The sequence below is a fragment of the Rattus rattus genome, chromosome 13, assembly GCF_011064425.1.
Source record: "Rattus rattus isolate New Zealand chromosome 13, Rrattus_CSIRO_v1, whole genome shotgun sequence".
NCBI classification, from domain to species: domain Eukaryota; kingdom Metazoa; phylum Chordata; class Mammalia; order Rodentia; family Muridae; genus Rattus; species Rattus rattus.
In genome coordinates this window covers 19,841,240-19,859,714 of record NC_046166.1, presented here as the reverse complement: position 1 = coordinate 19,859,714, position 18,475 = coordinate 19,841,240, and the positions used below count along the sequence as shown (strand labels likewise).

The 18,475-nt window shown below is 49.1% G+C and overlaps 1 protein-coding gene across 1 annotated transcript in view; it reads left to right on the top strand.

Annotated features, from left to right (window-relative positions):
- Nwd1 (NACHT and WD repeat domain containing 1) overlaps window positions 1-18,475 on the top strand; it is a 47,181-nt gene that overhangs the window by 9,778 nt on the left and 18,928 nt on the right. Inside the window, exons 3-8 of the mRNA XM_032919049.1 lie at window positions 288-491; window positions 1,777-1,936; window positions 3,809-3,926; window positions 5,084-5,242; window positions 11,595-11,792; window positions 16,087-16,209. Of these exons, the coding sequence (XP_032774940.1) occupies window positions 288-491; window positions 1,777-1,936; window positions 3,809-3,926; window positions 5,084-5,242; window positions 11,595-11,792; window positions 16,087-16,209 (962 nt within the window). The remainder of the gene's footprint in view (window positions 1-287; window positions 492-1,776; window positions 1,937-3,808; window positions 3,927-5,083; window positions 5,243-11,594; window positions 11,793-16,086; window positions 16,210-18,475) is intronic.

Sequence of the window (18,475 nt, the reverse complement as noted above, 5' to 3'; positions counted from 1 at the left end):
ACTATGTAATCAAGGATGACCTTGAGCTCCTGATCTTTCTGACTCCATCTCCCCAGTGCAGTGATAACAGAGGTCACTGCATGCCCGAGGCCCCCCTGAGCTTGTGCATGGTTCTGCAGATGTGCATGAAGAGGCTGTGTCTGTAGTGCTCTGTGCATCAGCCCGTCCTTGGTACTTGCGGGGTGTATTAGTCCAAACTGATCTGGAGGTTCTCTGACAGAAGCTGCCTACATGGTCCCTCGCATCCTCCTCACAGGTCACAGTGTGCTGTGTCCCCTCACCCACAGGTACGGTCTCTCAGAGGCAGAGCTGAAGGATGTGTTGTCTTTGGATGATGAAGTCTTGCAGGCTGTGTACCGGGATTGGACTCCACCCAGCAAAGAGCTGCTGCGCTTCCCGCCCCTGCTGTGGGTGCGGCTCCGCCGGGACCTGGGACACTGCCTGGTCAGGAGGCCTGTGGACGGCTGCATTCTACTGGCCATTGCACACAGGTAGGCCCTAAGAAGGGACACTGTCTTTGTGGGACCCTGAGAGCAAAGGCTGCCAACCAAATCCTTGATTTCCTTTTCTGGGGTAGTCAGGCAAGCTAGTGTGAGTCAGGTTCCAGTGTAAACCCTACGTACCTAAATTTGTGGGGTTTGTGCATTCATTTGAGTGTTATGTGCGGTGCTATGAAACCCCAAGCAGAGGCTCCACCCCTGAGCCACACCCCCAGCCCCTCACTGATGGATCCTAGGCAGAGGCTCCACCCCCGAGCCACACCCCCAACCTCTCACTGGAGGATTCTAGGCAGGGGCTCCACCCCCAGCCATACCTCAGCCCCCTTTTTTCATCCTGTGTGTGCGTGGTATGCATTTGTGTGGGGTACTCTCATCCAAGCTGTGTGCACATTTGGAGGACAGAGGTTGACCTCAGGTTTTTCCTCCATCACTCTTCACCGTGTTTTGAGATAGGATGTTTCACTGAACCTGGAGATCGCCCGTTCAGCACACTAGCTGTGCAACCGAACTCCCAGACTCCTCTTGTTTCTGTTCCCTCCCAAGTGCTGGGGCTGCAGGTTCTTCCCACCTCAGCAGGCTTTGACATGTGAGCTGGGGATTTGAACTCAGATCCTTATGCTTGCATAGAACAAAATTTATCCACTAAAACGCTGTACTCTGGACCCCTTTTCACCCCCCATCCCGGAGCTGAGGACCCAGACCCAGGGCCTTGCCTAGGCAAGCGCTCTCACCACTGAGCTAAATCCCCAACCCCACCTTTTCACTTTTCAATTTCCCATTATGCCTTGTTAAGTTGCCCAAGCTGGTCTAACCACACACGAGTTCAACTTGTTACCCTCCTGTCTCTTGAATGGCTGCAATGACACTCATGTACCACCATGCCAGGTCAAAGGTTCCTTTTACGTTTATTTATTATTTTCTGTATCTGTGTGGATGGGTGCGTGCCATGGTGTGTGTGTGTGTGTGTGTGTGTGTGTGTGTGTGTGTGTGTGTAGGTCAGAGGACAACTTTGGGAATTGGTTTTCTCCTCCCCTGATGTAAGCAGCAAGTATTGAACTCAAGTCATGAGGTTTGGAGCAATCACTTCTACAGAGGGGGGGAGAGAGAGAGAGAGAGAGAGAGAGAGAGAGAGAGAGAGAGAGAGAGAGAGAGAGAGAGGAGAGAGAGAGGAGGCAGGAGGCCATTTTAGGAGAGACCAGTTTCAGGGCAGGGGTGATCGGACAGCCTCTGAGCCTGCACTGTCCCTGGGCCATCAGCCTGCATCCTTTCTCCACAGACAGCTGTCCCAGGTGATTCAAGTTCGATATCTGTCTGGGCCTGAGAGAGCCAAGAGGCATGGTGTGCTAGCTGAATTCTTCTCTGGAGCCTGGAGCCAGGGGATCAAGAAACTTATCACCCTGCCACTAGTGGGGAAGCCCCTGAACCTGGACCGCAAGGTGAGGCCACTGGCCACTCCACTCTCAGAGCCACACTTCGCCATAACTGTCCTTTCCCCTCTTTTCCACTCAAAACGCCCTCTGAATCCCCTTTGGTTCCCTCTCACGGGCAACCCCTCAGCCCTGAAAAGCAGTTCTGGGTGCAGGTCTCAGTAGGCACACGGGTGCTGTTTTGCACTAAGTATTTATGGGACGTGCGCCATTGATGAGGACAAAACGAAAATGTCAGTCAACACCGGGCTGGATGAAAACGCTCCACCTTCCACTGTCAGCTGCTGAGCCAGGAAGAAGCAGCCTCCCTGCTCTTAGCAGGCGACGCTGAGCTGAATCTCAGCAGGGGGCTGTGACTCTGCTTTAGATGAAGACTTACGCTTCGGCTGAACACGTGAATCCGCATTAAAAAGCCAGGGGCTAGAGAAAGCCGAGAATACCAGTTTGGTTTCCAGCACACACACACACACACACACACACACACACACACACACACACAAAATGGCTGCTCACATCTGTAAGTCCAGTACCAAAGCATCCAACACCCTCTTCTGGCATCCGTGGGCTCGGTACCTATATGGCACACAGGTATACATCCAGGCAAAACCACCCATATACATAAAGTAAACCCAAAAAAGGGCAGACACGATCAGGCACGGTAGGAGTCACACCTTTAATCCCAGCACTCAGGAGGCAAAGGTAGGCGAATCTCTATGAGTTCAAGTCCAGCTTGATCTATAACGTGAGTTCCAGGGCTGCATAGTGGCAAGACTACACCTCATAAGACAAAACTAACCTAGACCAAAGGCCCATCATGGGGTATTTGGTGGCTCTCTGGGACTTGATGGCCAGTCTGTCTAGCACAGCTGGTGTGATTCAGCGTCAGCCTGTCTCGGAAAGGCACATGGAGAGCAACTGAGGAAGAACTGTCTGTACTGCGCACACACGTGTGTGTACCACACACACACACATAGGTACATTATGATGACTGGGGTACACACAGAAGTGAGCAAAGAACAACACCCCCATACTCAGGGAGACCCACTCCGACTAGTCTTGCATACAGTTCTTCCTGGTCCTTTCCTTGTGGGCCTCCGTGTTATGGACACTGAGGATGCTGTTCCCATGTCCCCAGCTCGGAGCTCAGGTCAGCTCAGCCACCTCTGCCTTTGACAGCCTTCAGGATTTCCTCTCTGCTCTCCTAGCCTGGGACCCCCTGCTTCGCTTCACCCTGTTTACACAAGGAACAGTTCTAGAACGCACTCTGGCCAAGCCTCTTCTTTGATACCCCTATAGCTCCCCAGTACCTCCATCTCCAGTTTGAGCTGGTTAGCCTGTCTACCAAGGCTCATCTGCTGCCCTGTCTGAGTCTCTCCGGCTTTATGAGGGTCTGCCTAAGCTCTCTGTGCTAAGCTCCAGGTCTTTGTCTATCACTGCATCTTTGTTTTTGTTATTGTTGTGTGTGTTTGTTTTTGTTTTGGAGATGGGAGTCTCTTCTTTCTATCTATGTTGGCCTAGAACTTAAGGGAGAGCAATCCTCCTGTCTCTGCCTCCTGAGGCTGGGGGACTGCAGGTGAGCACCACAGTGCCCGACAATGCCACTGCTCTGAGGTATTTTAGCAGACAGACTTGGAGGCCCAGCTCCAATGTCCCACCTTCAGCAGAACTTTCCCATATCCCTACATGCCTCATCCTTGAATTGCTCAAGCCCCAGGTCCCTTCTTCTGTCCCAGCCTTCTGTGGGAGGTGATGGGTATCTCTGTTTGCTGCTATGTTCCTGTCTCCTCCAGCACCATCTGGTGCCACCTTGGCCAGTGTTTGTGGCATGAAGGAAGCACTTGAATTCAAGCCCAAGCTAACGCCACTTCTCACCTCCACCAGGTGGCCCCACAGCCACTGTGGTTCTCAGGCACAGTGGCCAACTGGAGGAAGCTGACTGAACTGCCCTTCCATCTGCTGCATGCAGGCTGCTTGGAGGAGTTAAAGCAGGAGGTGCTGGGTAAGGGGGCCATGACAAAGATCATGAGGGCTTAGAGGCTTCACCTACCTATCCATCCATCTGTCCGTCCATCCATCTGTCTGTCCATCCACTCATCCATCATCCGTTTGTCCATCCACTCATCCATCATCCATCCATCCATCCATCCATTTGTCCATCCATCTGTCTGTCCATCCGTCCACTCATCCATCTGTCCATCCACTCATCCATCCATCCATCCATCCATCCATCCATCCATCCATCCATCCATCCATCCATTTGTCTGTCCATCCATCCATCTGTCTGTCCATCTGTCCATATGTTCATCCATCCATCCATCCATCCATCCATCCATCCATCTCCATCCACTCACCCACTCACCCAACCATCCATCCATCCATCCATCCATCCATCCACTCATCCATCCATCCATCCACTCATCCACCATCCATCCACTCACCCAACCATCCATCTGTCCATTCATCTGTCTATCTGTCCATCCATTCATCTGTCCATTTGTCTGTCTGTCCATCCACTCATCCATCCATCCATCCATTCATCTGTCCATTTGTCTGTCTGTCCATCCACTCATCCATCCATCTATCCATCTATCCATCCATCCATCCACGCATCCATCTGTCCATCTGTCTGTCCGTTTGTCCATCTGTCCACTCATCCATCCATATGTCCATTTATCTATCCTTTCATCTATCTGTCACAACTTTACTGGCTTAACTCTGTAGTTTTCCCTTCAGTACCAACCTCCGCCCATCCATCCTCCACTCATCTGTCTCTCGTCCATTTGTCCACTTAGGCAACTTTCTGTCCATTCATCTACTCATTAACCTGCCCACCCCTCAGTCTATCTAAGTACCTGTTCCATCCACCTGTTTTGCCACCCACTGCCCATACCTGTGATTTTCAAACAACAGACATTCTTACTCAGGAGACACCTGACAAATCCAGGACACATTTCTGAGAGTCACACTGCAGGCAGAGGCTGCTGGTAGCATCTGGAGTGGAGTCCTGGTCATGGCTCCATGTTGCATCGACCACAGCTCAGTGCCCACCACAGAGACTCATCAGCTTCAGCGCCAGAAATACAGAGTTTATGAGCCTAGAAAGACAGGATGGCCACTCTCTAGCTCTCAGAATGATCCACCCCTTGTTCTCCACAGGGAACATGAGTTGGATCTCCTGCCGGGGCATCTCTGGGGGCATTGAGGACCTGCTGGATGACTTTGACATGTGTGCCCCTCACATGGACTCTCCTGAGGTCAGTCTGGTCAGAGAAGCCATCCAGCTGTGCCGCCCTGCTGTGGAGCTCCGGGGTCTGGGTGAGTGTCCAGGCTGACAGGCTATGTTGTTCACGGTCTCCAGAAACACATTCTTCCCTGACTGCAAGTTGATCTTTCACCAACCTACACATCCATCTGTCAATCACTGGTCCATCTGCCCATCCACCCATTCATCCACCTGTCTATCCATCTACCCATCTACCCATTGATCCCCCAGCCTTCCATTCACAAATCTCTCCACCCATCCCATCCATCCATCTGCCCATTCATTCATCTGTCTATCCATCACCCATCTACCCACTGATCCCCCAACCTTCCATTCACAAATATATCCACCCATTCACACATCTATATGTGTCTGTCTCCATTCATTATGTCACTTTCTTGTCTAACCCCATGATGCCTCTTTCAAAACTAACTTGTAGAATTTGGAATGCAGCCAGGAAGAACTTTGGAACAAAACCTGAAAAACCGATGCTGTCCCTCCCTCTGGACCTGAGTTTTTCTTTAGACAGGTTCAGACAGGAAATATTTCAGGGTATGAGGGAAATTGTGTCCAGACTTAATAACAGGAGACAAAATCGGTCCCATGAATTTTGTTTTTGTTGTTTGTTTCTCAAGACAGGGTTTCTCTGTGTAGCCCTGGCTGTCCTGGAACTCACTCTGTAGACCAGACTGGCCTTCAAAGATCACCTCCTCTGCCTCCCAAAGGATTTTTAACTGAAGAAATCCAGGAAAAAAGGAGAATTGCAGGGGTTGAAAAGATGGCTCAGTTAGCAAAGTGCTTGCCATGAGAGTGGGCTGACTTGCCCTTAGATCCCCAGCGTGCACAGAAGAAGCCATTGTGGTGCTGCACATCTCTAGTGCTTGGTGTGGGGTGAAGGATCTGCCGGCCAGTTAGTCCAGCTGAACTCGTGAGCTCTGAGGTCAGCAAGACCCTCATATGAAAACCAAAGTGAGCTCTGAGGTCAGCGAGACTCTCATAACAAAGTGGAGAGTGGATGAAAAAGACACCTGACAGTGACCACTGACCAGTGTGACCAGTGACCATGCACATGCATGCACATATACATGAGTATGCAAATATGAACACATGAGCATGTATACATACAGGCATGTGAATGCATACTTGAACATGCACACACATAAGACACACATAAGCATGCATACACAGGCATGCAAACATGCACACATGCACATATGATCATATGCAGATAAGCATGCACACACAGGAGCATGCAAACATGCACACATGGAGCATGCATATGGCAGTGCACATATGCATAGAACACACACAGAATAATCACTGTAGGCAGATGGGGCAATGCACCTGCTTCCCCAGAACTCAGGGACCTGAGGCCAGAGAACTATTCCAAATTCAATGCTAGCCTGGATTACATAGCGTGAGTTATGGTGTGAGACCCTGCTTGAACAAACCACATATATGTACACACATGTGCACACACACAAAGGAGAAAAGCACATGCTCTTTGAAGATTGTCTTTCCTTCCTTGTCTTGGTCAGGGTTTCTATTCCTGCACAAAACATCATGACCAAGAAGCAAGGTGGGGAGGAAAGGGTTTATTCAGCTTACACTTCCACATTGCTGTTCATCACCAAAGGAAGTCAGGAATGGAACTCCAGCAGGTCAGGAAGCAGGAGCTGATACAGAGGCCATGGAGGGATGTTACTTGCTGCCTTGCTTCCCCTGGCTTGTTCAGCTTGCTCTCTTGTAGAACCCAAGATCACCAGTCCAGGGATGGCACTGCCCACAGTGGGCTGGGCCCTCCTCTCTTGATCACTAGTTGAGAAAAGGCCATACAGCTGGACCTCAAGGAGGCATTTCCACAACTGAGGCTCCTTTCTCTGTGATAACTCCAGCTTGTGTCAAGTTGACACACAACACCAGCCAGTACATTCCCTCAAGACAGATTCTTACTGTGTAACTTAATTTGGCCTCAAAGCCACAATCTCGCTCGGTTACCTCGGTTGTGGTAACAGGTGTAGCCACCATGTGCAGCTTTGTGAAAACTACCCCTTCTTCTGGGCTTGAGGGTCTCTCAGGTTAGTCAGTTGGTGCTTCGGATGGCGTCCTGTTTCACGTGTTATTTTTTTTTTTTATCTACTTAAGTGCATTTATATTTTTATTCTATGGGAGTATGTGCATGCATAACACACATGTGGAGGAGATCAGAGGACAAGGTTTCATTTCTCCCTATCATGTAGCCCTGGTTTGTTGTTCTAAAAATATAAAAAATAAAAGGCTGTCTCTTATCCCGCTAGGTCTGGCACCTCAGTGCCCCAAGATACCTGCTTGATATCTTAATTCTCAGTCAGCAAAGCCTCCCACCCATGCTGCTGCATCCCATATCACACTGCCGAAGGCCTCTCTCTGAGCCTGGCAGCAATCTCTCTACCTATCCAGTTCCCAAGGCAGGTTTCCATGCCAGAAACACACATCCCAACTCCATGGTGGCCCAGACCAGCCGCCGCACAAGTTCTTACACTTAAATCTACACATGAAAGAACACACAACACAATAACCTCTGATCCAATCGATAAGATATAATTGCCCACCTAAACATACAAAGCCCAATACACACCCATCCCTTAAGAACATTCATAACAACCTGTAAAGGTACAGCGTGGAATCTTAATATCACCTGCCATATTGTCCTGCCACGGCTTCTCTCTCTTTCTTTCTCTTTCTTCCTTTCTCTCTCTTTCACTTTCTCTCTTTCTTTCTCTTTCTCTCTCTCTCTCTCTCTCTCTCTCTCTCTCTCTCTCTCTCTCTCTCTCTCTCTCTCTCTCTCTCCTCTCCTCTTCCTCTTTCCATTCCAGTCTCCTCCTCTTCCTTCATACTTTTCCCCCTGCCCATCCTTCCTTCTCATCCAATGACAGGCCTCCTTCTATCCTGTACCTGCCCTCACCTGCATTTTACAAATTCAATGGGGAGAGGTTCCGGTGAAGTCACGTGAGTCCTGAGTACTGGACTTGGCAGCCGTCCATGAGGCAGTGGAATTAGCATCAAAATACAGATAACTCCAGGGCAAACCACAACACTGGTTAATGGTCCGTGAAGCCATCTCCTCTGCCCCAAGATTTTATTTGAAAGTAAATTTGGGATGGGGAGCAGAGACTGAGCTTGGTGCTGCAGTCCCAGGCTAGAGCCCCAACATTGACGGCTCCCAGAGAAACAGCATAGCCGCTCACCTGACTCAACGGGTGACAGGCTGTGTGAGAGAATATTGGGTGTTCAAGGTCTGCCTCAGCTACGTAAGACACGCTGACAAAAGATGAAGGAAAGAGGGCGAGAGGGAGGGAGGGAGAGAAGGAGAGAGGGAGGGAGGGAAGGAGGAAAAGAAAAATTAAACCCGGAAAAGATAGGTTCTGGGCCATAGCTCGTTAGTAAAGTGTTCTCTGTACAAGCGTGAGTACTTGAGTTCAAATCCCTAGCTCCACTTAAGAGCTCAGTGCAGCAGCATGGGCCTGCAATCCCGGGTGCATGTCAGAGTGCAAACTCGGGGATGCAGTAGGCAGATCCCAGAGTAGCTGAGGACAGGCTCAAGGAGAGCCTCGATCAAACAGTACATGGATCATGACATAAAGGATCTTGTGGCCAGCCTGGGGACCCGAGTTCAGTCCTGGGACCCACGTGCTGGGAAGAGAGAATAGATTCCCACAGGTTCTCCATTGACTGCCACACATGCACACAAAGAGAAAAAAAGATAAAATGAAATGTAAAGAATTAAACCGTCGAAAACTTCAAAGAGAAATTGTAATCTTAGAGTTTGTTAAACCATACCTCTGGCTGTGTTCTGGGTATGTCAAATAGGTGTGAGTGTGTCAGGTAGGCGTGTCCTGTGGGTATCTTTGTCCCCCGTATTTGTCTGATGTGTATGTGGTGTGTATGTGTGTGTAGTGTGTCTGGTGTGTGTATTGTTTGTGTGTGTCTGATGGGTATGTCTTGTGTGTGTAGTGTGTGTGGTATGTATGTGTGTGTGTGGTGTGGGTGGTGTATGTGTCTACTGTATGTTATATGATGGGTGTGTCTGGTGTGTATGTGTGATGTGTTTGATGTGTATGTCTGGTGTGTATATCTGATAGGTGTGTGTGTGTGTGTGTGTGTGTGTGTGTGATGGTTATGTCTGTGTAGTGTATGTGTGTATAGTGTGTGTGGTGTGTATCTGTATGTGTGTGGTGTGTGTGTCTGATGGATGTGTCTGGTGTGTGTGGTATATGTGTCTAGTGTATGTTGTCTGATGGGTGTGTCTGGTGTGTATGTGTGATGTGTTTGTCTGATGTGTATGTCTGGGCCATAGCTCATTAGTAAAGTGTTCTCTGTACAAGCATGAGTACTTGAGTTCAAATCCCTAGCTCCACTTAAGAGCTCAGTGCAGCAGCATGGGCCTGCAATCCCGGCTGCATGTCAGAGTGCAAACTCTGATAGGTGTGTGTGTGTCAGGTGTGTCTTTGATGGCCATGGAGTGCCAGGGATCTGTCTGTCCCTGCCTCTGTCTCTGCCTCCCAGGTTACAGTGTACACTAATTAGAAAGCTGGCTCTTGCCTGGGTTCTGAAGATCAAACTTAAATCCCGATGCTTGTAAGGCCAGCACTTACCAACAGAGCCACCTCTGCATTCTGTAGCATTAGGTCCACTCCATAGCTGTGCAACTCCATTATCACCCCCCTCTACCCTCGGAGACAGTTTCCCCATGAAACCTTCATTCCCGATCTCCCTCCCCAGGTCCAGGTTCCTTCCTCTTAGGCTGCTTTTGGGCTCCCTCCTTGAATTTGAAGGCTCTACATACTTCCTGTAAATTGTCTAAGACACAGTCTTGTGTGTCCCAGGCTGGTCTTGAACTCTTCATGTACTGAAGAATGACTTTGAACTCCAGATCCACTTGCTGCCACCTCCCGAGTGCTGGGACGACAAGGATGTACTACTATGTTTGCTTTATGTGGTGCTGGGGATAGAGCCCAAGGATTTACGCATGTTGGGGGAGCACGCTACCTACTGAGCCATCCCCCATAATGTACCCCCAGCAAGGACTTTGCAAAAGCTCCTTAATTTACAACCTGGCAGCAGATGGAGTGTGGTAACAGATATCACCACCAGAGGGCGTCGTAGGCAGCGCACGTTCCCGGTGCATTTCTCCTCGAGCATGGCCGCCCTGCAAGCCACAGTGTAGCTTTCAGGGAGCCGGTTCTGAGCCTTATTTATTTATTTATTTATTTATTTATTTATTTATTTATTTATTTATTTATTTATTTATATGTTTAGGCGTCTGTGCAGGATAGAGGAATTGGATCCCTGGAGTTTTGAGTTACAGGCGATTGTGAATCACCTGATGTGGGTGCATGCTCTTAACCACTGAGAATTTTCTCCATATAAAAAATGCTTTGTTTGTGTGTGTGTGTGCGTGCGTGGTCAGCCACTTGTGGGTGAAAGTTGGAGGACAGTCTGAAGGAGTTGGCTCTCTCTTTATATCTTGTGGGTCCTGGGTATTGAACCCAGGTCACCAGGCTTGACAGCAAGCATGTTTATCCACTGAGGGTGAGCTCTAGCCTCTGCTCCTTTTCAGTCAGGCTCATACTGTCGACCTGGCTTTGAACTCTTAATCCTGCTGTCTGAGGCTCCTGAGAGACTGGACACCAGGCTTGAACAGAAGTGCCCACTGTGGCCATCTTGCTGTGCTGTGCTGTGCATTGGGGATGATACATCGATGGCCCAGCAGATATGCTTATCCCTGGCTCATGAGCAGAGAGGGGCAGAGGGATGCCAGATGGACTTCAGGGATGAGGTCAAACAGCAGCTTGGGGTGGTAGCACTTGCCTGGAGTTGGACTTTGGCAGAGGTGGCATTTGGAAGCTGGGCACAGCGTACCTATCCACTGAGCCTCCCGCTCTCTTTCTCTCTTCCTTTCTTCTTTCACCTGTCCATGTATTTACCTTCCCAGCCTTCCCCGCACATTTGCCAGTCTGTCCTTGCAGCTCCCTTCAGCCCTCAGATTCGTCCCTCCTCCCATCCTCTGCCCACTTTCCAGCCATCTTGAACCCAACCATCAACCATGAACCTTGATCTCAGCTACTTGAGGAGCTGAAGTGAGAGGTTCTCTTGATCCCAAGAGTCAAGGCTGATCCAAAGGTACCCCTGGCTTGAGGTGGCTGGCTTGAGGAAGAGCTTGAGGCAAAGGGACATGGTCAACAGAGCCTAGAAGCTAGCAGCTATCCTGTGCCTAGGAGGCAGGGGGATGGATAGACGCAGGAGGGATGGCAGGGCCTGGGCTGAGGGCTCCCAGCCTCTCTTCTCTTCCACAGCCCTGTGAAAGTTAGGTCTCATTGGAGTGTCGAGGTTCAGCCAGGTGGGTGACACCTCATTTTGTTGCAGAGAAGAGCATCCTATACACCGAACTCCTGGCCAGACTCCTTTTCTTCGCTACGTCTCATCCAGCAATGATTGGACAGCTGTGCCAACAAGCCCAGAGCTGGTTCCGTGCCTGCCCCTACCCAATGCTGGTGCCCCTGGCAGGATTCCTGCAGCCACCTGGTGGACCTCTTCGAGCCACTCTCACTGGGTGTCACAAAGGTGAGTGCCCCCAACATCACAAAACCCACACCAGCTCACTGCGTAATCAGGAGCCTAGGTGCCAGGTATTTGGAGCTGCTTTCTGGGGCTCCCCTCTGCAAGGCAGGAGGACCGACCCAAAGTGCCACTGGGACCTTCCCTTGCCATCTCATGCTGACTAGGCTTTCTGTGTCCCCTGGGACTGTAGATTGCTGCTGTAAATACTGCTAGTGAGCCTGGGGCTGGCAGACTCCTGCCTCTGAGGTTTTGTCCCAGAGAGTTGCTGGCCACAGAGTTCAATAGGACTTAATTAAGTTCTGACATAGTTTGTCACCGTACGTTCCCTTCTGTGCAACTCACCCACTGCCTACCCCCACCGATACACATCTGTCTACTTTCCACCTATCACCTGCCTATCCACACACAATCCGCTCATCCGCCCCCCTAACTTTATCCATTTATCCGCTCACGCTCACCATCCACCAAACTTCCCTAAGTCTATTCATCCACTTATCCCCCCACACCCACTCATCCATCTATTGGTAACATCCATTCATCCACCCACCCATCTATCGTTCCTTCCCTCCAGCCAGTCTTTCACTCGTTATCCACCCCATGCCTGATAGCTATTATTTTTTTTCTTTTCTTTTCCTTTTTTCGGAGCTGGGGACCGAACCCAGGGCCTTGTGCTTGCTAGGCAAGCGCTCTACCACTGAGCTAAATCCCCAACCCCCAGCTATTGTTTTTTAAAGACATTTTCTTTTTAAATTTTTCTCTTCATCTCTGTCTGTCTCTGTGTCTCTGTGTCTGTCTCTGTTTCTCACTCTGTCTCTGTCTGTCTGTCTCTTTCTCTCTCTGTCTCTATCTGTCTGTCTCTCTGTCTCTGTCTTTCTCTGTCTCTCTCTCTCTCTCTCTGTCTCTCTCTGTCTCTGTCTGTCTCTGTCTCTGTCTCTGTCTTTCTCTGTCTCTCTGTCTCTCTGTCTCTTTCTCTCTCTGTGTGTGCACTACACATGTATGGGGGCCCCCACAGAGGTCATCAGTCTGTCAGATTCCCTGGAGCTGAGTCACGGACAGTTGTGAGCAGCCTGATGTGGGTGTGGAGAACTGAACCCAGGTTCTCTGGAAGAGCAAATGCTCTTAGCCACTGAGCCATCTCTGTAGCCACCCTGTGCCTGCTCTTCCATGATGACTGTCTACACTCCGCACGTCCCTTACTAGGCAAGTCCCCGCCCTGCCCCCTCCTCTCATTACTCACAGCTGCTTAGCAACTGACCCTGGAACTGCTTCGAGCTAAGTCTGCACACTGTGAGCTTTGTCTCTCCACCTCCCCACGTCCTCCTCCCTCCTCGTTATCTCACTGATCGTGAGACCCACACACTCACAAGGCTCCAGGCTCCAGCTCTGACTATCCCATGCCCCAGGCAGCTTCTCTCCACAGTAGAGAATGTGACTGCTCAGAAGCCAGAGAGGAAATGACTCAGCAGCTGCACAGTGCTAAAGGTGCTACCATGGAGGGGAGTCTGAGGGGGGCCAGCAAGAAAGAGAAACTCCATCTTCCCTATGGTGCCACAGAACCAGGACTCTTGGAGTCTAGTTGCCCTGTCTACTTCCACTGTGAATCTTACTGGCCAATGGTGACTGCTGTAGCCCTTACTGTCTTGGTAACATTCAAACCAGGAAGAAGGGGAGAGAGGGATGGACAGCAGGCCTCTTCCTTTTAGGGGCATCACCTAGAAGAACTTGTTTCTACTCTTACGTCATTGAACTAGTACTAGGATGTCTCCAACTATAAGGCTGTGAGAAAATATTCTCCTCCTGTGAGCATTGGTATAATTTCTGTCTCTGTCTCTGTCTCTCTTTCTCTCTGTTCTGGAGGTTGTGTGGGTAACTATTTGCTCAGATAAAAACACCTTTTTAGACACAGGGCTTTCCATCACGTCTAGGACACAGATGCGTCTGTGCTTTGCGGACTTCCTCTAGTCAGCAATTGAGGAGGCTCTGCCCCACCTGGGCTTCCGCTTCCTGACTTGTTTACATGGGAATAAAATGGGAGTTAATGTTTCCAAGATCACACAGTAACTTTGAGTACATGAGAAGAAAAAGGAAAAACAAAGAAATAAAGTAAGGTTGTCCGTATAGCTGGGCCAACCATGACTTAACAGTCCCCACCAATCAACCCTTCACATCTGGGGAAACTGAGGCATGAAGAAGGAAAGGACTCGAAGGCATTCAGAAAAGTCTGGTTTCTGCATGCCGAGCTTCTCTTTTCTTTTAAAAACTCATTCATTTTTATCTTTATGTGAAGGTCTGTCTGGTGACTGCCTGCTTGGTTTTGGCACAGGGGTCCTTTAGGTCCCCCTTAGATTCTTTCTCAGTTACTCTGTTCATTATTATAGGTGGCTCCTACCTGCCTATACATGCATACAATGCACATGCCATGAAGCCCAAACTCAACAATACAGCTTCTAGCTACATAGCTTCCTCCAGGGACCTCTGCTCTGCTGTATTAACATGGGTTCTGGGGATCCAAACCCTGGTCCACATGCTTAGCTGCACGAAGCCATCCCTCTCGGTCATGGGCTGGTGTTATCAGAGGCTAACTGGGTACTTCTCGGGCTCAGGAATATTTTAACCAAAATCTACCCAGATGAGACTGTTTGCCTAATCTCCATTTTCCTCCCCTCCTCCTCCTCTGTGTGTGTGTGTGTGTGTATGCATATGCCTATGTCTGTGCATGTGTATGTGTGCATATCTGTGCATGTGTACGCATGTGTGTGTACACGTATTATAGACTATGACACTGAGGATGACATTGCAGAGCAGGTCATCTTCTGCCTTTAAATGGTCCTGGGATGGAACTCAGATGGCTAGGCTCGTGGGGAGAACTGGGGAGAACTGGGGAGAACTCTTAACGTGCTGGAACAGCCAGCATGTGGGTTCCTAGGATCATTAGGTTTGGTGACAAGCCTCTCACCAGCCCAGCCTGTGATGGGAAAGGAGGAAGGAGATAACTTACTCCTGCAAGTTTTCCTCTGATTTACACATATATTTACACATGTACATACACACACACAGACAGACAGACAGACACATACATGGAGAGACACACACAGACATATACAAACATGCACACAGATACACAGAGACCAGAGACACACAGGAACATACACACACACATACATAGAGACACACAGAGACACAGACATACACGAACACATACATAGACACACACATAGACACAAATAAGCATGTACAGAGATACACACAGAGACACACAGACACACAAAGACACACACAAGGGACATACACACACACAGCAACACACACAAACACATACACACATAGATATACAAACACACACACAGACTCACACACACACCCATAAAGACACACACAGAGACACACAGACACACACAGAGATGTACACAAACACTCACAGACACACAGAGATCAGAGACACATACACAGACACACAGACACGGACACATATCCAGACATACTCACAGAAACACACACACACACACACACACACACACACACACACATATAGAGACACACACACAGAGACCCAGGCACACATACAGACACAGACATACAGACACACACACAGACATACACAGAGACACACACAGACACACACACACACACAAACACACACACACACAGAGACACACACACAGACACACACACAGAGACACACACAGACATACACAGACACACACAGACACACACACAGACACACACACAGACATACAGAGACACACAGACACACACACACACACAGACACATTCAGACATGGAGACACACACAGAGACACACACACAGACATACACAGACACACACAGACACACACACAGACACACACACAGACACACACACAGACACACACAGACACACACAGACACACAGACACACACAGACACACACACAGACACACACACAGACACACACACAGACACACACACAGACACACAGACACACACACAGACACACACAGACACACACACAGACATACACAGAGACACACACACACACACACACAGACACACACACAGACACACACACAGACATACACAGAGACACAGACACACTTTAAAGTAAAAAGAAGTCTTTAATTACATAGAATCCATGGTGGAGGCAGAGTCCAGGCCTTCCTTCTAAAGTCTCTGTCCTTTCTGGCTGCGTGACTCCATGATGGGCCACTGGGTCTGTTTGTGCTTGGTTTCCTGTTTATAAATGGAGGGGCCTCATAGACTCTGGCCGAAGCCGCAGCTGTGAGCGCCCAGGTCCTCACTGTCACCTCTGTGTCTGCAGGCATCACTGCCATAGCATGGAGCCCGGAGGAGAAAGTCCTGGTGGTGGGCAGCCAGGACGGCACCATGGTTGTGTGGGACGTGGAGGGACAGCAGGTGGTCCACGTTCTAATGGGACACACAGGTAAGCAGTGAGACAGGGGGTGGCTGCATACTGTCCCCAGGACTCCTTCTCCCTCACACACCAACCTCCCTGCTCTGAAACTCTTGCTTGCTCTGCGTCAGTCAGAACTCTATAACAATCCACCTCACACATTGTGGCTGCAAACAAACTTTTTATTTAAAAAAAAATTGGGAGGCAGGGGCTGGGGAGATTGGCTCAGGGGCTTAGTGTGCAAGTTCAGTTCCAGCACCCAGGTTGTGTGGTTCACACTGCCTGTAACTCCAGCTCCAGGACATCCAGTGCCCTCTTCTGGGTTCTCTAGACACCTGTAGACACACAAAGATGGACAGACACATAGTCACACATACACATACACACACACACACATACACATACACATACACATACATACAAATACATACACACATACACATACAAACACATACACATACACACACATACACATACACACATACACATATACACATACAAACACATACACATACAAACACATACACATACAAACACATACACATACAAACACATACACATATACACATACACATGTACACATACACATACACACATACACATACATTTACACATACAAACACATACACATACACATACAAACATATGCATAAAAGTCTTAACAGTATTTCAGGGAGGGGGCAGTGCTAGGAGGTCTCTGCTGAAGAGAAACCAATTCCTGTCAGTCATCATCTGACCTACACACACACACACACACACACACACACACACACACACACACACACACACACTAAAATAATAAACTTTAATCTTAAAAGGCTAAAAGGTTAGGCTCACAACATAAAATATTAAAAAACTAAAACAAAGTAAAAACAAACTAGTAAGTACGTAAGTACGTGTTTCAATGTGACATCTCACGCATCACATACATCACATGTGACATCTATAATGTCTGAATTTCATTCACTTCCACTACCCACTCATGTCCCCCTTTCTCTCCTGTCTGGTCCTCTTCTCTTCCCAAGCGGTCTCTGCCTTGCTTTCCTTTGTGGGGTATGGGGCATGGGGCATGGGGCATGGGGCATGGGGCATGGGGCATGGGGCATGGGGCATGGGGCATGGGGCATGAACCAATGCACATCAGTAGGGTCATTTACAGGGGCTCAGGCTGAGGGGTGAGACATCTACCTTCCCATCAACCATTAGCTGCCTGTAAGTCCTCAGAGAGACATAGGACTCTTCCCTTTGATGACAGATGGTGATGGCCCCAATCCCACACAGACCTTGCATGGTGTCACAGTTGCTTGAGCTCGTGAGTGGGATGGTCTTGTCATATCCAGAAGCATTACCACACTGCTTCAGTCCTCCTTCCCACTCTTGTATTCTTCCCTCTTTCTATCCCATGATGCTCTCCGAGCCTTGTGGGGGCGTGATCTTGACAATCCATTTTGGGGGTCCTCACTCAGCAGTCACCTTATGCTCACAAGCCACTCCTTCTGAGGGTTAGTACCTCAAGCAGGGCTCTGCAGAGTTGTTCTTCCAGTCCCAGCCAGGCTGGCACATACCCTGATACTCCACTGTAGTCATATGGGCAAGCAGCTGCCTCATGGTACTCTTAACTGAGATTGTTGATCTCTTGATGGAGGAACTGCAAAGTCAAGGGCAGGGGTCAAGGACAGTGTAGATATCATCAAAGGCACGGATCATGGAGGGAAAAATTCTAGTCATTTTTGCAATGTATTTTAGTCCGTTTTCTGTTGCTGTAACAGAATGCTATAGACTGGCTAACTTATAAACACCAGAGGTTTAGCTGAGTGATGGGTACAGAGTCTGGGAATCCAAAAGATGCAGTCAGTGGCCTCCCACACCATCATGTGCTGAAGAGCGTCTGTCCCAGTTTTGTTGTTGTGACAACATTCTCTAGCAAGGGCTGGAGAGATGACTCAGTAGCTAGAAGACATGTCGCTCTTATAGAGGACCTTGCTTTAGCTCCTGTCAGAGTCGCTCACAGCCATCCACAATTCTAGTTCTAGATGATCTGATGCCCTGTTCTGACCATCAGAGGCCCCAGGCACACACATGGTGCACATATACTCATAAAATAAATGCATCTAAAATTATTTTACAAATATTCAACTATGGAGAGGATGGGACATATTTGTTCACAATTCCAGGTCACAATCCATCATAGCAGGGAAGTCACACTGGCAGGAACTTGAGGCAGCTAGTCACACCCATAGATAACAGAGAGATAGAGACAGACAGACAGACAGAGACAGATAGACACAGAGACAGA